Source organism: Numenius arquata, chromosome 11 (genome assembly GCF_964106895.1).
Source record: "Numenius arquata chromosome 11, bNumArq3.hap1.1, whole genome shotgun sequence".
Taxonomy (NCBI): Eukaryota; Metazoa; Chordata; class Aves; order Charadriiformes; family Scolopacidae; genus Numenius; species Numenius arquata.
Genome location: NC_133586.1, coordinates 21,033,559 through 21,054,386, shown reverse-complemented (window position 1 = coordinate 21,054,386; position 20,828 = coordinate 21,033,559). Strand labels below are relative to the sequence as shown.

Here is a 20,828-nt window from a genome sequence, read left to right as displayed (position 1 = left end):
AATATAGAAAAAAGTCAACATTAAAAGTTCTTCACCTTCTGTGCTTTCAAGTCACGCTCGCTGTGGGGTTGGGTTTGCTGGGTGGGTGCTGGAGGCCATGCCTGACGTTCTCCTGTACCTTCTTGCCCACAGCCCCCTGTGCCCGGGAGCCATGAGCCGCCCTCAGTGCCCTCAGACCCTCCGGAGCAGCCCCCTGGCCGCAGCCCCCCGGCGCTGCTAGCCCTCCCTGCTCTCCCAGCAAGGTGCCCGTTGCTGGCAGGGAGAACCGGCTGCACCCACACCCAGCCTCTCGCATCCCTCCTAAAGGTAAGGACCGCATCCTTTTCTCTCTGCGAAAGCTGGGTGGATTTCTTGAGTCATGTCATCTCCTGCCTTGCCCGGGTGGGTACGGTTCCCTGCAGCCTCCCCCGGGCTTGCCAGGAGGGCAAAGTGCTGGGTCAGAGGCAAGAACTGCCCTTGTCTTGCAATTAAAAGGTGATTTTGAAGGTGGGGTAGCTCCCAATATAACCCGTTGCTCGCAGACCATATCCCATCTGTGAATTTAGGCGGCAGCCTGGGCTGCTGCAAGGAGCCAGGCTTGGGTGGGACTGGTGCCTTGCGACCGCCTTGGCTTCCCTGCTGTACTTCTGAGGATAATTGTTTCTAATTTGCCTCTTAACGATGCTCTGGAGGCTTCCCAAGCATGCGCTGCCTTCCCTCCCACTGTAAAAGGCCTTTGGGGTGTTTTGGAGGCTTCCTGCGGCAGGGGAGTGATGGGTGTCTGCGGGGGGTGAGGGGGGCGAGGGATGATTGGGAGGGGTCTGAGCCCCTGTCCCAGTGGAACAGCCTCGTCTGCCCTTTGCACTTTGCAGTAGGGGGTTTTTTAAGGTTAAAGAAGTAAAGCTTGGTTTGCGGGGAGTGAGCTGGGGCTGAGGCTGATGCCCTCCCGGTGAGTGGAAATCAGCTGTAGAAACCAAGAACTCGATTTCTGGGATTGTTTGGGGGTTTTGAGGTTTTGGGGCTTCTTGTTTTCAAGCTTCTCCTTGGCAAACAGAGGTGTCGGCTCTGTGTGGTAGCGTGTGGGAGTCGCTATTTCTCCACGCGTGTAATCCCCTGCACCGGGAGCCGGGACCTAGGTATCGCCAGCATATCGTGGACGAGGGCACAAGACCCCTCTTTCAGGAGGTCTGTGAGAGGGTCGCAGCCTCACCCCAGTGAGTTTAAAAACATGAGCCAGAGCTGGGGTCTGGCTTGTCTTGACTCCCTTTGAGAGCTCCCTGCCCGCACCTCTGGAGCTGGGATCAACTGGGATGCTCCAGCCGAGGGAAGCAGGGACCAGTTAGTGCTGCTGAGGCTGACATCCTTGGCCGTAAATATCCAGCCTGCTCTAATCCTCCTGGTAGCTCCAGCACTGCTGTTTTTTCCTGAGAGTTATTTGACTCTTTGTGTTGCACTTCTCAGACAAATGGCTTTTAAATAAAACCCTCTGCTAACTCGTTAGGCCTCCTGTCCAGGTCACTTCCTGCATGGGTGATTTATAGGGCTGCTTTTAACATTTTATTAACTTTATATCGCTGGGGCCAGTCAGTCGGAGTCTATCCCATTAGGTGAGGTGAGTGGCAGCCTGGGGCATCAGTGTCTCCTGCAGCCTCCCTTGCTTCTGGGGAGGTGTCGATGCTCCAAGAGCGACCACAGGGCAAGAGATGGGGAAGAACAGGAGGAGGGTTCAGATAAGGAGGAATAGATGTGGAATGGATAAGCAAATCACATAAGGGTTAAGGAGATAACAGGGTTTGTGATCATATTTGGGCTTATCTCCTGCCCTGAGTACGTATTTTCTCAGCTGCATCCTCTGCAGCACGTGCTGGACCAGGCAGCGATGGAGAGGAGCATCAGGGCTTGGTAAGGAGGTGGCTGCTCCAGACCGATCCCAGCAGGGCATCGCTGCCGGAGCACCCCTGAGTGCCCACCCTGGGTAGGACATGCCTGTACTAAACCCCTCCTGTAGCAATGCTAGAGATAGAGCCTTCCTCCTTGCCCAGTGCAGACACAAACCCCTTTGGCTCCCAACATCCCATCCAATCCATAGAGCTGCTCCCAGGGTTCCCTCCCGTCTCAAACCCTCCTCTGCAGCTCTTTGTCCCTTTGAGCAGAGCCAGCTCCGGACAAGCCCTGCCATCCCCGCCGATGGGGTGAGCCCCGGCATGCAGGAGGCTGCCAGGTGCTGCTGGGGGGCTGAGCGAGCAGCTACCGCTCCGGCTGGGAAATCCAAACGAGACAGAGATCCTAAGCGATGTGAGGCTGCAGCAGCGGCTTTGATTATCTCTGGTTTTGTTGCTGCTCCCCCCCCGCCCTGTGCCCTGTCTTTGTTCCGCCCGTGCTCAGAGATGTTATTCAGTGGAGTTTGCCAGCTCTTGGTAACAGGGGGAAAAAAAAAAAAAAACAACGAACCCCGAACTCCTGCACAAGCAGAGCTAATGAGCTCTCTCTGGAAATAAAAGCATCCTGAGGACAGCCTTGCCACACAGAACAGCCCGTTCTCTGTGGCGGCTCCGGCCACCGCCTCCCAGTGATGGCCCAGCACGGGGCTGTTGGGAGCTGTCACTTCCCATCCTTTCCCCCAGCCATGGCTCCTGTGGGGCTTGGAGAACGCCCCACCGTGGGTTGCTCCTCTGGCCAGAGCTCCGCTGTGGGGATGGGTGTTTGGGAGCATTTGGCCAACACCCTGATGCAGAGCCCATCGCCTTGTGCAGGCTGGCAGGACAGTGCAAGGACAGAACACATGTCCCCACGGGTCAGGAGCAGCTCTAACTGGATTGGAAAGGGGTTTGAGGAACACCTTGTCTCCCGTCACCGGCTGGGCATTCCCTGGGGTGGATGGTGGAGGAGGTGGGCTCGCTGCAGCCCCGCGTGTCTGCAGGGAAAGCAAACCTGCAGTCCCTGAGGGCTGCCGAGGTTGTCAGGCATATGGCCAGGGGGGAATTTATCTTGCAGCAAAGCCGGCATCTGAAAGCCATTGCTTCTGATGTGCTCATGATTTGCTGAAACCTGCGTCTCCTTTGTCATATTCCTGTCTGTCTCTGCCTCAAATCCCAGAGCAAAGACTGAGAACTTGCTTGCAGAGAAGAGCAGGGTTGGGTTTTGTTTGGTTTTGGTTTTGGTTTTCTTTTTTTTTTCCCTCCACCTTTAAATATTTATTCTGAGCTCTCAAGATCTGCACGCCGTGATCTGGGGAGCCTGCCTGCGTGCTGGCGGTGTCTCTGGCACGGCAGAGGGGGGGCAGAGCCTTCCCCGTCCTCCTGCCTCCGCTCATGTGCCAGAGCTGGGTCCCAGAGGAGTGACGTGGGTTGTTCACCGCTTCCCACCCACCTGGGAACAAAACCCAAGGCCCACTAAAGTGCTGTGCAAAGATGGGTCAGGATCGTGAGCTGGTTTTGTGGGGAAGGGGCTGAGACAGAGGTCAAAGAGTCCCGGCTCATCTAGCAAGCTCCATCGCTGGGGTGGCACATCCTGAGTGGCACCGACCCCTCCGTGCCCTGCCTGACTTTCCCTGTCCCCGGCAGCACACAGAGATGCTTTCCCTCTCGTCTTTGCAGCTCATCCTGGGCTCTCAAGGTCGTGCAGGTAACCGGAGTGGTGCTACCAGCCTTGGCTTCCCAGCCGGAGCTGCTGTGCTGTGCTCAGCTGCCGGTTCCCCCCCCCCCCCCCCTTTCGCTTGCCTTGCTCTACTTTCCCAAGCCTCCCCGCTGCCACCGCTTGGGCATAGGGATTGAACTGAGGGAGAGCAGCCCCGTGCCGCTGGGATGCGTGTGCCCAGCGTGCACAGGAGGAGCATGGCTGGTGGCTCTGCCCCAGGATGTGCCCAGTATGCACTGCAGGCATAGAATCGTAGAATCATGGAATTGTCTAGGGTGGAAGGGACCTTTCAGATCATTGAATCCAACCATCAACCTAACTCTGATAAAGCCATCACTAAACGGTGTCCCTCAGCACCACATCTGCCCATTGTTTAAATACCCCCAGGGATGGTGGCTCCACCACTTCCCTGGGCAGCCTGTTCCAATGTTTGATGACCCTTTCAGTGTAGAAATTTTTCCTAATATCCAATCTAAACCTCTCGTGGCACAACTTGAGGCCATTTCCCCATGTCCTATCTCTTATTACTTGGGAGAAGAGACTGACACCCCCCCCCCCGTGGTCCTGTGTGTCCCTGTGAAAGGGAAGATGAAGTCCCAGGTGGCTGCAACCACCATCCTCCAAGAACTTCCCTGGAAGCTGGTTCTCTCACGGTGCTGGCTCACCTCTGGCTCTGCCCCAGGGGTGCCTGGATGAAGGCAGAGGGGTTTTTGCATCTTCTCACTGGAGCTCAAGTGTGGTGGCAGTTAACTTCTAGGGAAGAGGCTGGGAGCAGGTTTCTCAGCGGCTCCGCAAGGGACGGCAGAATCTCTCTGCCTTTCCAGGTGAGCACACAAATTGCTACCTCTGCCTCCAGCTGCTGCAGCCCGGGTGACCCGCTCGGCAGCTGGCACTCATCGGCACAAAGCCTCGTCCCTGGTCCCCCCCCGGGTGGTGTCAGCCAGGGGCTTCCCGGGACCTGTGAGTGTCGTGGGCGCCGACGCGGAAAATCTTCCACGGAGGCCTGGGGTTGGGTGGCAGGTGCAGCTCTGCTGGGAGATGCCTTCAAACCAGCACGTAGCCAAAGGCAAGAGGAGGCAGAGGAGAGACAATAGGGGAAATAAATGCAGGCTAAACTCCGGTAAGCTGCCAAGTGGTGAGGTTGGGAACCATGGCAGGGGTTTCCTGAGCTGCTCTTCCCACGCCTGCTTGCCCTCTGCCTGTACCCGCCACCAGCTGGCAGTGGGACCAGCCCGCTCGGCTCTCACTGCATTTCAGGCCAGAACAGCCTAATTAGCAGGAAAAGTTCCACTGAGATAAGTTACTGCTGCTGTTAAGAAGTGCAATTAATCTCTCTTTTCTGCTGTTGCAACTGTGGGCATTGAAGTTTGCTGCTCTTACACCATGTCATGGCAGAGCTCTTGTGCAGAGGAGGGGGAAAAAAGTTAAAATTATAGCAAGGAAAGAAGCTCTTGTTGTCAGTTTGCTGCTGCTTGGGTGTCTCGTTGGGTCAGAGCTGCTGTGCCCACGCAGAGCGATGCCAGCCCCTGCCTGTCCCCTTCTGCACCCGCCTGTGCGTGGCTCGGTTGGGGTGGTGGGCTATGAGATGGTTTTGAAGGAAGGTGGGGGGAGATGTGCTGTGTGTCCAGCTCCTGCTCTGTCCATGCCCCTTCCTCCTTGTGGTGTCACACCTTGCCCAGGGCTGCAACACCCTGGGGCTCCCTGGCTCCATTGGGGATTATTCACAGGAACAGACAGTGCCAGAAGTATCTCCTGGGAGTGAAAAATCTGAGGTCTGAGACTTGCTGGAAACATTTCCTTCAGATTCAAGCTTATTCAGTCATCGGTCATTTGGCCTAACAAAACCCTGTGGCACTCTGTGAGCCATGGGGAAAGCACCCAGAGCACACGCAAGAAAAGTTTGCAGCTGGGTGTTGCAATAACTTACTAATGAACGGTTGGGATAAGTCATTATTTCATAAAATCAGCCAGGAAAAAGACTGCCGATTAGTTCTTTATAATAAACAATGGTGAGCAGTGTGTCTTGGTTCAAGCCAGACTGACTTTTAGAGTGATTCATGGATTTTTCCAGAGGAAAAATCACCTTTGTGGGGATCGCTGGTGTGCGGGGTGCCTGCTTGCCTTTGTGAGTAATTCCAATCCCCCCCCCCCCCCCCCCCCCCCGACCAGCCCCGAAAGCACCAGGGTGTGGAAAAACGATGAACTTCTCTGCAGGAACTGCAAGGGGGACTTGAGAGGGAGGAAGGGTGTGCTTGGCTCTACCACTGCAGCCGATGACTGTATCGCTTTGAAGAGCACCGCAGGAGGTGGGGGAGTGGGAATTTCACCACCAGAAACACTGAACGAGTCGAATCTCGGGGGGGAGGAGAAAAAAAAAAAAAGCTGAGCCGCGATGTCTAAGTGAGTTCGGTTGGGACCAGCTGATGCTCCCCCTTGAAACGTGCTGCAGCAAAGCGCACGCCCGAGGAGAAGCGTGTCCTGGCGTCGTTCGTTTCTATTTAATCTGGGTTGTCTTTATTTCCCCGCACCTTGGCTCTGCGCTGGAAGCCGGCCAGCCCCCGTGGTCCTCCGTGCCAGCGGCATCCGTGGGGCAGGAGGCGTGGGCGGGAGGTGGCAGCGTGTGGCTGGAGGTGTAGCGTGCGTCTGTGCGAGGCTGCTTGGGGGTTTTTTTGGGTTGTTTTTTTTTTTTTTTTTTTTTTAAAAAGCAGCCAGGGTGGGATGGGGAAATGCCAGGCGAGGCAGTAGTCATAGGTGTGAGCGGTGCCCGCGCCTCGGAGGCAGCGCCGGGGGTGGCGGCGGCCCTTGCTGCGGCATTGGGGGCTGTTTCTTAGTTTGGAGCTGGAAGTAAAAAAAAAAAAAAAAAGAAAAAAAAAAAGAAAAAGTACTAGTTCTGCTGAGCCTAAACTTGAAACTTAGCTTGGTTTCTCAGTGAGGTTTTTTTTTTTTTTCTGACTGGTCTTGGGGAAAAATCCAGGGCAAGAAAGATTAAGGGGTTGGAGCATCTCCCCTATGAGGAAAGGCTGAGAGAGCTGGGGCTCTTTAGCCTGGAGAAGAGAAGGCTGAGGGGAGACCTTATTAATCTTACAATTACATAAAGGGTGGGTTGAAGGAGGATGGAGCCGGACTCTTTTCGGTGGTTCCCAGTGACAGGACGAGGGGCAACGGGCACAAGATGGCACATGGGAAGTTCCATTCAAATATGAGGAAAAACTTCTTTCCAGTGAGGGTGCCAGAGCCCTGGAACAGGCTGCCCAGGGAGGGAGTGGAGTCCCCTTCTCTGGAGATCTTCAAGACCCTCCTGGATGCAGTCCTGAGTGATGTGCTCTGGGCAACCCTGGTTTAGCAGGGGAGTGGGACTAGATGATCTCTAGAGGTCCCTTCCAACGCTGACAATTCCGTAATTCTGTGAAAAATGTAGGTGTTTGGCCAAAACCTTGAGTTTCCCAGCATGGCTTGTGTGGGAGAGGCTTGTGTAGGGATGGAGTTGGGAAGGAGGAAGAAGGAGAGGTCAGCCTGGAGGCTGGCCCGGCCCTGGGAAGCCACAGGTGGGGTGGCATGTCCCTTGGTGCAGTACCACCCCATGGCAGTGCGGCTCTGCCCATCAAATAGCCACCCGGGTCCCTTGTCCCCGCAGCTGCTCTGTGACATTGGCACGGAGCTCCCAGAGGAGCGTGCCACCTCCTCCATCCCCAGCCCTCCCTCCACCGCCGTGCCCATCCCGTATTCATTGCGATGCCCGTGTACTTCTCTCAGCCCAATATACTTTGAATTACTGCTCATCTATTCCTCTTGTCATCCTCATGCTCATAACTAGGAAGCCTGCATTACCCGTTTGCACATCTGTCAAACGGCGTGTTCCTTGGCCATTTCCAGAGATACATAAAATTGCCCGTGGTTATGACATTATTGACAACCCACCCCGTCTCCTTCCCCCTCCCCGAGCCCAAATGGCTGCCTCGCTTTATGAGGATTGATATTTGGGCAGTAAATATTTTAGAGCCTCATCTGATGAGTGTGTCTGTGCGGGTGAATACATTTCTGGCGGAGGGCAGATGTTGGAGCTATCTTCATTGGGAATGCGGGGCCTTGGCTTTCTCTCTCCCGTCTTTGCAGCATCTCTGTCATCTCTCTCCAGCTGCCTGGTCCTGGTGGGAAAAACGGGAATGGGAAGGGAAAAGCCAAGCAGAGGTTGCTGGGAAGGACTAGGGCTGGCTGGGCTGGCAGAGCTCCGTGAGGGATGTTGGGTGTCGGTGGCCTGTGGCTGCAGCATCCTGATGCTGTGCTCCCTGTGTCCGTCACCACAGAACTGAATTTCTATGGACAAGGTGTTTTCCTTCCCCAAACCCAGGGAAGCCACAAATTCCTGCTGTGTTGGACAAGTAGTTTCAGCCCTTTTGAGAAAAAAAAAAAAAAAAAAGAAAAGAAGACAAGCGTCAGGCTGTCTGCGGTTTCTGAGGGATATATTTTGACTCGGCTGTTCTTCTGAAAAGCCGCTTCATCTCCCAAAGTTTCAAAACGCACTTCGGTAAATGCCTCTAAAGAGGAAACAGCTTGGGAACAACGCAGCCTGGGTGACCTGAACAAGGTTTTTTTATCTTGCTGAGAAAAGCAAAGGAGCCCATTTTCAGTTTCTCAAAACGATTTGCTCTCTTTTCCTTAAATCAGCAAAACAAAGAGTGTTGCCTGATTCCCAGGGAAGAGAAAAAGCGGCTGCGTCTCCTGCAGAGCGAGCCAGGGCTGGGCTGGGATGCAGCCGGCTGCCGTTTGGGCTGTCACCCTTGGCTTGGGCTGGCTCTCAGCTGGGGACATCAGAAGTGGGGCAGCTTTGAAGTACATCTGCACTCGGGCTCTCCGGGAGTTTTCCCAGCTTCGGAGCGTGCCAGGCTGGGACCCCCCCACTGAAGGAACCAGAGTGAGGTGATGGAGGGGCTGTGGGGCTGGCGCCCCTGCCGGCGTGTCACCCCAACGCTGGCTGTTCCCAGGGTGTGGGTGTCCTTTTCCCCACCCTCTTGGATTCCTGACGGGGGAGCGATGTGCAAAGGGGGCTCGGCAGCATCACTGGATTTTTAAGGGCAGGAAATAGGATGGAGCATTTCTGGGGGCTGCTGCTTGGGGTTTGAATCACAGGATGGTTGGTGTTGGAAGGGACCTCTGGAGATCACCTAGTCCAAGCCCCCTGCCAAAGCAGGGTCACCCAGAGCGGGCTGGACAGGAACGCATCCAGGAGCGCTTGGAATATCTCCAGAGAAGGAGACTCCAGACCCCCTCTGGGCAGCCTGTCCCAGGGCTCTGCCACCCTCAAAGGAAAGAAGTTTTTCCTCATGTTGAGATGGAATTTCTTGTGTTCCAGTTTGTGCCAGTTGCCCCTTATCCTGTCACTGGGCACCACTGAGAAGAGTCTGGCCCCATCCTCTTGCCACCTGCCCTTTAGATATTGATAAGCCATGATGAGGTCCCCTCTCAGTCTTCTCCAGGATGACCAGAACCAGCCTTTCATCATCAGAGGGATGCTCCAGTCCCATCTTTGTAGCCTCTGCTGGACTCTCTCCAGCAGTTCTCTATCCTTCTTGAACTGGGGAGCCCAGAACTGGACCCAGTGCTCCAGATGTGGCCTCACCAGGGCAGAGTAGAGAGGGGAGGATGACCTCCCTCCACCTGCTGGCCATGCTCTTTTTTAATGCCCCCCAGGATGCCATTGACCCTCTTGGCCACAAGGGCACATTGCTGGCTCATGGGCTACTTGTTGTCCACCAGGACTCCCAGGTCCCTCTCTACAGAGCTGCTTTCCAGCAGATCAGCCGCTAACCTGTACCGGTGCAGGGGGTTATTTCTCCTCAGGTGCAGCACCCTACATTTGCCCTTGTTGAACTTCATTAGGTTCCTCTCCGCCCAACTCTCCAGCCTGTCCAGGTCTCGCTATATGGTGGTACAGCCTTCTGGTGTGTCACCCGCTCTTCCCAGTTTTGTACCATCAGCAAACTTACTGAGGGTACACTCTGTCCCCTCATTCAGGTCATTGGTGAATTTGTTGAGCAGGACTGGACCCAGTACTGACCCCTGGGGGACTCTGCTAGCTACAGGCCTCCAACCCAAGGGGGTACATGGATTTTCAGGGGTGCCCTGTGGGCCAGGGCCATCTTCTTGGGGGCAACTTTACCAGCGCTGGTACCATGGTGCAGGTGTTTTGCTGGTCTGCTGTACCTCTTACATCCAGTTCGCTCAGGGGAGGAGAGATCTGCACCATGGAGGAGCTAATCTGTATGGGAGACATCTGCGGAGGTGCTGGGGAGAAGAGATGGTCCCCATCCCTGCTTGCAAGGGTTTGTGTCTCCGTCTCCAAAAGGCCTTGGCTGCAGGAGCCACGCACCGAGGTGAGGAGTTCAGTGGCCTCATTTACTTGCCGATGAAGGATGCTGCCCTGGCCCTGTCCAGTCTGCTTTTTTACAGCAATATAGTATCTATTTATTTATGATTTCCGTGGGTGGTGTTTTGGATGATCTATTGAGCCAGAGTGAGATATTTTGAGGCACAGCGAGATATTTTAAAAACATCTCATCACTCTGGAAATATCCATGGTGCGATAGCTGCGTATTAGTCATTCGGAAAGGGAGTGATTTCAATGAAAGAAAAAACATTTCATCTTGTCAGAGCGTTTTCACTCACTGTCTGCCAGGCAGCTGCTGTCAGTCTTCAGTCTCTGTGGCTGGTTTTACTCCTTCTCAGGCGCTGCCTTTTATTTTATTTCCTAACAAGAAATAAAATAAACCCTCTAATGGATATTGGTAGCTATGAACTCATCAATTGTCAGTAAGAGGGAGCCTTTAAAAAGATGCAATAAACCCTCTTTGCACTGGATTATTTCCAGTGGGATTATTTCTCCCGGGGACTATCTCCGTTTGGAAGGAGAAACTCCTCCTCCAGGTATTGGATCTTGAACAAAAGGCCCTGCCTCTGACATGATTTATCCCCCTGGAAAGTGGGAGTAACTCCAATATGCTCACACACCAGCTGGGGGTGCAGAATTAGGCTCAGGGAGAACAGGAGGAGAGATGGTTTTCTCCTAGGAGAAGGAAAAAAAAGAAAAAAAATCTGTAGGAAAACACAAATGATGAGGCCCCATCCTGCAAGGAAAAACAGCACAAAGCCGTTCAGCAAATCAAAAGCCAAATGAGCTGTAAAAAAACACCACCGTTGGTAGGAGAGATTTTCACTTGGAGGGAATCCGCCATAAATCACCTAATATTCAGCTTTGCGCTGCCATTTGGGAAAACGTTCATCATATTCTCCTGCTCTCTGCTCTGCTCGCTGTGTATCTATCGCTGGGGTTTCTGTAGCACAGCCTGCGTGCCCTGGGGAGGAGGCGATTCGGCTGAGGTGCTCCCATCTCGTCTGATCGTTCTCCGTAATCAGGCTGAGAGTAATTACACCGCAGTGACGCCGTTGAGTACTATGCACTGTCGCTTTGCAGGATGCAATTGCCAGTCCAGCAGATCACCGCTTAAACAACTAAAAATCGCTGGTTAAATGCTTGGTTGGTGTTGATACCCAGAGTTTTCCCATGGTGAAGGAGGCTTGAGCACATCTAAGGGAAGCCTGGTGGGGATGGGCTTGTACTAAAGCCATTTTGGGGGGATGTTCCTCTTCTGCGACAGCTACCCCTTTGGCCATCACCTTTGAGCTAGGGAGTTTTGGCTGGGTTTCCTTCACCCCAGAGTTTTCCCGGGGTCTAGGATACTCGAGCACATCTAAGGGAAGCCTGGTGGGGATGGGCTCGTATCCAAGCCGTTTTGGGGGACTGTTTCTCTACTGCAGCAGTCCCCCCTTGGCCATCTCCTTTGAGTTAGGGAGTCCTGGGTGGGTTTCCTTCACCCCAGAGTTTCCCGGGGTGTAGGACGCTCGAACACCTCCAGGGAAGCCTGGTGGGGATGGACTTGTACCCAAGCTGTTTTGGGGGACTGTTTCTCTACTGCAGCAGTCCCCCCTTGGCCATCTCCTTTGAGTTAGGGAGTCCTGGGTGGGTTTCCTTCACCCCAGAGTTTCCCGGGGTGTAGGACGCTCGAACACCTCCAGGGAAGCCTGGTGGGGATGGACTTGTACCCAAGCTGTTTTGGGGGGATGTTCCTCTTCTGCAGCAGCTCCCCCTTTGGCCATCAGCTTTGAGCTAGGGAGTCTTCGCTGGGTTTCCTTCACCCCAGAGTTTTCCCGGGGTATAGGATGCTTGAACACATCTAAGGGCACCTCCAGGGAAGCCTGGTGGGGATGGGCTTGTGCCCAAGCTGTTTTGGGAGGCTGTTTCTCTACTGCAGCAGCTCCCCTTTGACCATCTCCTTTGAGTTAGGGAGTCCTGGCTGGGTTTCTGAAGCCCTGCGTGGACGGGCAGCTGCCTTCGATGGGGCTTGCCCGCTCCTGCCGGCACACTGAGCTCTGCCTGCACCCCCCATGCGTGCCCACCCCCACCTCCCACCGCTGCGGTCAGAGCCGCTCCAGCCAGGGGTTTAAAATAGAAGCTATTAACTAAAGAGCAGGAGAGGGCAGGGGGGAGGCAGCCAAATCCCTCCGGGAGGATGCCAGCGCTGGCTCGGGGTTTAGAGAGCCCTGGTGTCTTGGAGCCTTCTCCCCAGCTCCCCTGGGGTGAGAGGGGCATCGCTCCCTGGGAAAGCAGGAATCAGGGGGGGTCAGGGTGGCAGCTGCCCTGGACCAAGTGCCCATAAACCCTGTCTCTCGCTGAAAGCTGGGCTTGCCAGTGGGGACTTGTAAGCTTTACAACTGTTGCCTCTTGTTTCTGGCAAAATGAAATGAAAATGGCAAAGCAAAGCCATTTCTTCCCTTTAACCTTTTCCCTTTCACGCCCACACTTGACCCCAAACATTCTTCTCTTGCCAATCGCTCTTAATTCAATTAACACAAGCTAACCTTTTGCATTTCTTGGCCAGAGGCAGGACTTATCCCCGGCGTGGGGAATCCTCTGCTCTCCTGCCCTTTTGGCAAGGCGTCCGATGCATCCCTTTGCTGACGGTGAGCGCGTCCCCGTCCCGCGCCCCTGAGTCAGCAGCGTGCTGCTGCCGCCAGCATGCTCTTTCGGCTTCAAAAAAAAATCAGGAAGTTTCAGTATTTAAAGTCTTTAAGCAGATGGGAAGCCACAAACTACAGTCGGTGGAGGGAGCGTGTTTCATGACTAACAAAATATGCCAGGTAGGCCGTTCCACTTGAGATATTTTCAGGAATATAATCACTTTCACACATCTTCATAAATTTGCCAAAGTGTTAGTTTTCTCCCATATGGATTGGGGAGGATGCAGCATGTCATGACTGTTGCACAGCATCTTGCATGCTGTGTCTTTGTGGTGGGTTGGTTTTTTTTTTTTTTTTTCTCCTGTCTTCCCCCCCCCTCCCAGGCTGTAATTGAAATAAAAGTTTGATTCCCCCTTCCCTGTAATTAACGTGGGCAGAGGGTCGTCCTCAAGTGTTGCAGTGGGGGAGCTCCTTGGCCTCCCTCCAAGGCAGGGCAGAGGAGGCAGTGGGTAAATCTCTAATAATTCCCCCCAAAAGGGCTGGGATTGGGCTGGAGTGATGCCAGGGATGCTGTCCCCAGTGGGGTACCAGCAGGTGCCAGGGGGATGCTCTACGGGAGCCCCAAAGGCTGCATCCTTCCCGTTGAGCTCCTTTGAATAGATGCTCCAGCGTCGCAATGGGGTAAACAAATGCAAAATATTTTGAAGCCATTCAGTCTCAGCAATGGATTCTTTCTTTTCTTTTTGGTATCGTGGCAAAATTAAATAAAAGGACCCGTTTTCTGCATGTTATTGATCTTTCACTCAAAATCTGGGCCCTTTTCCAGGAAAAATGAGCCCTTTTGTGAACAAAGAGACAGGCACCTTCCCAACAAAAGTCAGCTTTCAAATCCAATGTTCTCTGTGTTTGAAATTTCATGTTTCTGATAGGAAAATATCAATTTCACTCAAATTTGCAGTGAAGTGATGCTGGAGGGGATAGGGGAGGAGGGGGAGAGACTGCCCTGAATGGATTGATGAGCACTTGAAGGCCAGATTGCTGAAGGGATTTAAAAGCAAAGGGAAAAGCAACCTTGTCACTGATTTTTGAACAGCTTGTGTTGTGAACCTGGAGCCAGGCTGTTGGGCTGGAGATGGCCCCACTGTCCTCGTCCCTCTGGGACTCAGAGCCTTCATCGTACGTCCTACCCGGAGCAGGAGGGCTCAGCCTGGCTGTCCTGGACGGATCTCAGCCTTGGCAGTTTAGATTCACTTATTTTTTTTAACATGGTGGCTGCTAGGGCTGGATACTGAACTGGTGTAGATTGGTGTAGCTGTTACCTTGGGTGAGCGCTCCACCGAGCCAAGCTGGGCTTGTCCAAGGTTAAGTCGTTAAATCTCTGTAGCTCGTTTATTTGTTGGTGAAGCACTTGGGAATCGCTTGGGAGGAGACGCGTGACGCTCCCTTGGACTGCGCTGCCACGTGGATGCTCAGCTGGCGGGTAGGGCTGCCGAGCTGGGTATCCCAAACGCGTCCTCATAGCGCAGCCCATTGCCGCGACACCCCCATTATAATGAGGGGAGCCACCTTCACCTCCCAGCCCTGCTGCTGCATCCTTTGATAGCGAGTAAATTGGTTTTCTGCAGCTGTTTTCTACCTGTTGCGGCGGCGATGCCCTTTCCTTGCTGTAATGTCGGGGGTGGGGTGGGGGGGTGGGGGGTGGGATGGAGGCAGCGCTGGCTCAGGGGCATCCTTCCCAAGGTTGTCCATCCGGCACCCTGCTTGCTCACCGCTGCTACAGGAAAAGTTTCCCGGTGACTCTGAGCAGAAAAGTTTCTCCCCACCCGCACCTCGACGGGGTTTGCTCCCGGTGCTTTGATTCCCGGCTGCGTGTGTAAGCTCCGCTTTATCTTTGGAAAGGCACGGCGGCGCTGACAAGTGGTGCAGGCGACGGGGGCTTGTAGGTGGATCGTTTTTAGCAGTGCGCACGCACGGAGCAGACAGCTTGGGCATGTTCCAAAACACTTCCCACGTCCCGTCCCCCCCCACCTCCCCGGGGCTGAATTTTAAGAAGCTGGGGCATCTGCACATTCAAAACGCTCCAGGGTTGGGGAAAGGGGGGCGAAAAGAAGGGGAAAAAAAACTAATCCCAAAGGCAGGCAGAGCAGCCAGCAAGCGTGGAAGGGGTGAGGAGCACCCACAGGCTGATGTCTTGCTACGGAGGGGAGTGTGTTGCAAAGGCTGAGCAGGTCCCAGCCGCTCTCCGGAGGGGCAGAGCACAGGTGAGCCTGGAGCCGCAGCCGCTGGCCTGGCCGGCGGCTGGTTTTACTCATGGTTGAGTGGGGGGGGGTGGGGAGGGACTGGGAAGAGGAGCTGGAGTTATCTAGGAACAGTGTCCGGGTGAGTCCCTGTTCCTCCCGTCCAGCCGAGGTGGTGCAGCCTCCCAGCAGCTCCCTATATTTGGGGGACCCAGAGCCTTGCAGGAAGAGGGGGGGTGGGCTTGGGGGGGGGGGGGGGCAGAGGTGTCTTCCTTACGGTGATGGGGAGATGGGAATGAGCTCTGTGCTTGTCCCACCTTGGGGCTGCCGGTTAATGGCAGGAGGTGCCCCACCAGCTTCTTTCCATAGGGCAGCCCTGTTGCACAGGACCAGCGTCATCCCCTTCTGCATCTCCTGAGGGAGCTGAAACAAGCAGGCAGTGGGCAGGGGGTTGCTGTCGGGAACACACGTGCCCTGTGGTTGCTCCAGCTGGCTGAGGGCTATTTCAGCCCTACCCTGGGCTCCCTGGGGCAGGGTGGGACGGACAGCTGGAGAATGGAACCTCTGGGGGATGGAGGACGGTCTCTGTGTATGTGTGTGGGGGTTCGGTGAAGTCTTGGAGCCCCTGGAGCGATGATCTGGGGCTTCCTGTCTAAGTCCTGGTATAGCTCTGGATAAGAAGCTTCAGGCTGTGTTCCCTGTTCAGGAGGCTTTCTGTGCTGGGTGGCCAGCTTAGGTGCCTGGAAGTGCTGAGAATAGCCCCAGTTCTTGCTGTTGCTGCTTCCTTGAGATGCGAGGTCCCTGCTCCTGGTGACATGGGGCCTCGAAGATCTTGCGCTGGAGTGTTAGGAAGGGATGGGTGCAAATCTGGAGAGCCTGAGCTGTCTGGTGAGGTCCTAATAGCTTAGTGAGCTGGTCTGCACTCTGAGATCCACGGATGGAGAGCGCGTCCATGTGCATGCTCCATCGAGACCCTATTCCCGCTGCCGGTGAGGACCATGACTGCGTGATGTCCTGGCAGTCCCAGTCCATCTTTGTAGGGGTGTCTGGGCTCCAACAGCTCCCTCGTACCTCGCACAGCGTGCGTCTGCTGGGCCAGGCACGGGGGATGCTCCTCCCGACGCATCACGTGCAAGAGGGACACCTTCCTGGCGCTCCCCCATGGATGCCTTCCATGCCGCTCAGCAGACAGTCACCCTGGCGTCGGGGCGACTTGTGCCGTGGCTTATTTAAACGTGACTTTTGCCTGGTGGCAGCAGCTGGTGGTGAGGAGAGGGGGAAGCTTGTGAGGAGCAACAAGGAGAGAAGACCTAGCGTGGAAAGCAGCCCTGCCTCTCCTGTGAGCTAAATGGCCCCAAGCTCAGGACTTTTTTTCCTTTCATTTTGGGAAGAGGAGACTTCTTGGGAAGCCTCTACTTCCTCAGCATCCCTCCCAGAAGAGGCTGAAGCAGACTCCAATTTATGAGCTTTTCAAGTCTCTTGGTACCAGCAGAAGTAGTGCTCTCCACCGTGTCCTCATCCCCCAGGTAGCCTCAGGGCAAGGAGCAGCCTCTTGGCAATAGATAAGTTTCTGGGGTCCTTCTGTCCTCTGTCCCTTGTCCCTCAGGTGGGCAGGGGGACGTTTGCACCTCTGGCATCCAAGGGAGGAGGACAAGGCTCTCCCTCCTCCTCTCCTGCTGTGTGGCCTGGGTGAGGAGGAGGGAGGCAGAGAGGGATGGGGATGGACCCAGGGTGCCCTGGGGGACTGGCTCATTCCTGCTAATTAGCAGTGTAACCAGCCATCACACAGCCCGGCTCCTGACAGATAATTACCTTGCAGGGTGCAGGGAAGGGAGCAGAAAAACTTGCTGTCCGCGGGGATTTTAAAGCCTCCCCATTCTTGAACTCATTTGGGAAAGGCAACAAAAAAAACCCCAAAACGTATATATATTTTAACAGCTATTTCTGCCAGCCAGGCAGACCAATTTGTTACCGAAGTGACACACTTGATTTTAACTGTAAGAATCAAGTTTTTTGGCTTTTTTCCTTTTTCAGTCCCTGGCTCAGCTGCGGGGTGATCCGGGGAGGGGGGGGCTGCAGGGTGTCGGGCTGGGGGCTTCCTCCCCGGCTGAGCATTGCTAAGCTCATGGGTGTTGTAGAGCGAGGGGAGAAAAATAAATCTGGGTGTGATTCCCAGTCTGCTCGCTGCGGCACAGCGAGGTTTCCGTGGGGCCAGGGTATCCTGCCATCCCTTTGCTAACGTGACCGCGGGAACGCTGCCTTAGGGCTGCTGGAGGTCCTGTCCCCGATGCTGGCCGCTCCGCTGCCCTGGGGACGGCTGCCGGAGGCTGCCCCGCGGGTCCCTGCCGGCCGTGCCGGGGCTGTGCCGGGCAGTGCTGTCCCTTGGGTGCTCCTTGTGCCCGGCGGGTGGGATCGCTGCCGGCCAGAGTAGTGTCTGTGCTCTCCTCGCGCCGGGGCCGGGGACCTCATTAGCTGCCTCCGTCTCCTCTCCCTTCTGTTTATCTCCAGTTTTTCAACCGCTTGTCTGATTTTAAGGTTTTTTTTTTTTGGTGATTTTTATTTTTTTTTCCTGCCTTGAAGGGAGAAATGAATGTGTGAGTCATGACGGGGCCTGACAGCTCCCTGCACACCCTGCCGGGCTCTACTGAAGTTGGGGTGGCTGCAGCCATGGGTGCCCCATGCGTGTCCCATGGGGGGGCGGGTACAGGGGGGAGGGAAAGAGCATCCCAGCCTTTTCCCCCCCATCACCCATTAACCCTTTGCTCTGCGGTGCTTGGAACAGGGTCTGGCAAAGCTCAGGTGTCCAAGGAGGGGTTGGAGGGCAGATTTGTGGTTCTCCTTGGGAAGAGCGGTGGGGACACCATGGGATGGGGTGACAAGAGAGGACAGCAGGGTGGCAGCAGCTTGGGATCGAAGCTCAGTTTAACCCTGCCTCTTTCTGTTGGCTGTAGTGGATTTGGGCCGTGCCAAACTGAAGGAAAGGTTCTTGGCCACATGCGTGTGCCTTGGTCAGGAATAGGCTTCGGGTCGGTGCCCTCATCCCCGTCCCAGTGCACCAGGGATGTTTGTTCCCACGCAGAGTTGGGTCCGGGCTGGTGGTCCCCATGGCACCTCCCTGCTGAAGGAGCTTTGCCACTTGGTGCCACGCACTGTTGGGGTGCAGGGGACGGTGATTCCTCCTCCTCCTCCTCCTTCTCCTCCTCTTCCTCCTTCTCCTTGATGTGGGGCTGTGGGTGCCAAGCTGCATCTCTCCTGCTTGCCAACCCTGCCCTGTCGGCAATCTCAGTCCCCCTTCCTCCACACCCCGTCTCCCTTTGGAAAACCAGCAGTTACTCTTAGTCAGTGCTGTCACACGGATCATTACTTTGGGAATCCCAGGGAGACAGGCACTTGGCCACGGTCCAGCATGGCCGGTGCCGTCCTCTGCAGCCCATCGCCACCCTGGCACCTCTCGCTTAGAGGGGTAGGGCCACCCCAAACTCTCCCCTAGAGCCCCTCTAGGATGCTCCCAGCATCTTGCCAATGCTTTTTATAGCCTGAGCTCGTGCTTCCCGGCAGGCTCGCTGGCTGACCTGGATACGGCCGTGCTGCGTTAGGGCTGCGTTCGGCTTGTGTTCCCCCCATGCTCCCTCCTCGTGTCCCAGGGGGCTTGTCGGTGCCGAGGAGGTGGCCGGGGGCTGCGCACCCCAGGCTCTGCTCGCAAATTTGGCAGCATCTGTCGTCCTGCCGGCTCTTGCGTCGAGCGTTTTCAGTCCAGGCTGGGTTAATTGGGATTTCTGCAAGCACGCACCGTCGGATCTCTGCTCCAAGGGGGTCCCTTCTCTGGAGCAGGTGCTTTTTCTCCCAGATGCTGTTCTGCACAAGAGGGAATGGGGACAAATTAGCATCCCCGGCATTTCTGGCTCTCCCCTCTCCTTGCCTGCCTGCCCCCCACCCCCTTCCCATCTCTCTTTAAAGAGATTCAGGTCATGCCTGGAATTAGGGCTCCCTGAACTGCAGAGAAACAGTGTTTAAACTGCTTACCATTGATTCGATGGAGTGGTTTGGGTCTGGTTTGTTCCCCACCCCTGCCCTCAGTTTCAGGACGTGTGTTCGCAGCATGGCCCATTAATCCTCGCCCCTATGCCTTTACCATCATGGGCTGCAGAGGTGGGTCTGGTGTCCCTGGGGGACTGCTTGGCACCCCACTAGCAGCCAGCTGCTCTCCGCACAGAGACCTTGCAGGAAGGCATTTTATTTAGCCGCCTTCGTTTATCGCGGCGCTCTGGCTGGGATTAGACACAGATAAGACGATCAATAAATCCTCCTCTTGCCTGAGATGTGCTGTGAATTTTTCGGGGAAGGGTAGGGAAAGGATAGGGTGCCCCTTCAAAGGCGGCAAGAGCCGGAGGCAAGGGAGGGGACAGCCCATGCTGTGAGGTGGCAGGGAGTTGGGGCGGGGGGGGGCGGGGAACCCTGGCTCCAGACCGCGCTGCCGGTTTATGAGAAGACATCTGTACGTGTTGGAGGGGACGAGAAACGCCGCGCCGCCGCTGCGGCTGGCATGGCTGTGCCGCCGGAGAAAGTAGGTCAGGCTCTGTGCTGCAGAGCCCCGCGCCAAGGCAGAGCCCCCAACAGAGACCGGGCACCCACCTCTCCCCAAATCCTGCCCCCGCCGGCTGCTCCACTGACAGCCATGGGCAGCCGCTGGGTTGGCGTCAGCCCCTCACCCTGGCATCGGGGTACGTTTGGCTGCAGGAGGGATGCCCTAGGGATGCAACTCCAGCATCAGGAGGGAGCAGACGCTCCTCCGGCTCCCCAGCGTTTCGAGGGTCCCCCCCCCCCCTTAGCTAGGGGTGGGAAAGCGCAGGGCCAGCCCCCTCCCTCCTTCTGGGAGCGTTTTCTGCATCGGCAGGGAGATGTGGGAGGAGGAGAAAAAAAAAAAAAGGTTAAAGGCAGTTTAACAGCTAAATCTACAGCAATTTTGGGTGCTTTGTGGGGCCCTCAAAGCCACCCTCGGAGGGGAAGGGGGGGCAGGACAGGATGAGTAAAGGGCGTCCCGTGGGAGGGGCTCAAGCGGGGCTGGAGGATGCCCTGGCTTGGCTCAGGAGGATGGCTGGGTCCATCACCGCTTCCAGGGAGGTTTGGTGGTTGCTGGGGCGAGGAGAAAATTAAGATGTACTTTCAAGACGGAGGTGTTTCAAGTGCAAATCGGGAGCGTTTCCCCAGCAGAGCCCAGCGTGGCATTTTGCTGCAGCTGTAGGCACCTGGTGTGAGGTGGAAGAAAACTTTGAAATTGCCTTTGCCATGCGAGGGCAGGGCTGGGCTCCCGCTCCCGGCTGCGTCCTGGGTGCTGGGTCGCATCCCTGGGAATCACGGCTTGCTGCAGCCAGGGGCACGGGGCCACCAGTCCGGGACTGCCAGGCTCAGGGAGGTGACAATCCCATGCTAACATGGCTCTGGTGGCATCGCTGCCCTGACCCAGAGCGGGGAGGTGGGCAGGGGCACTGCATCCTCCAGCGAGGACCTGGACCAACCCGAGCGGGCCAGTGGTGAAGATGCAGCAAGCCAGGTGGGGAATAAATTGAGCGTGTAGATCACAGGCAAGTCTGGGCTTTATTGATTTTCAATGAAAGGCTGTGTCATGAATTTTTCTCTCCCACTGTATTTGCTGCAAAGTTGCATCTTGACTCCAGCCACTAACTAGAGAGCTCATTTCCACACACACAACCCCCCAGGAGATGCTGGGGGGGGGACGGGACAGGGGGGAGGCAAGTTTGCACATGGTCTTTTTAAGCGCATGATGGATGCAGTGGCTTTAATAATCCAACACCAGAAGAGAAAGCCGGTATTAACAGCGGAAAATGTTATGTCCAGCACTCCCAAGTGACTTATCACCAAGGGGCTGCTTGTGGGATGCATCTTATTTGATGGGCTTATCTGATGGATGCATTATGCATCCCTCGCCGCTCCAGGATCCGCCTG

At 55.6% G+C, this 20,828-nt stretch overlaps 1 protein-coding gene across 2 annotated transcripts in view; it reads left to right on the top strand.

Moving 5' to 3' along the window:
• Nucleotides 1-219: 219 nt before the first annotated feature.
• The window catches only part of LINGO1 (leucine rich repeat and Ig domain containing 1), a 150,332-nt gene continuing 129,723 nt past the window's right edge, over nucleotides 220-20,828 (top strand). The window contains exon 1 of one of the 2 annotated variants that reach the window (XM_074155932.1): nucleotides 220-306. Coding sequence is in view for 1 of the 2 variants with exons in the window: in XM_074155929.1 (XP_074012030.1) it covers nucleotides 14,814-14,888 (75 nt within the window). In the remaining variant the exon portion in view is untranslated. Of the gene's footprint in view, nucleotides 307-14,813; nucleotides 14,889-20,828 lie in introns of those variants that run through there. The other variant, XM_074155929.1, reaches the window with a different exon arrangement.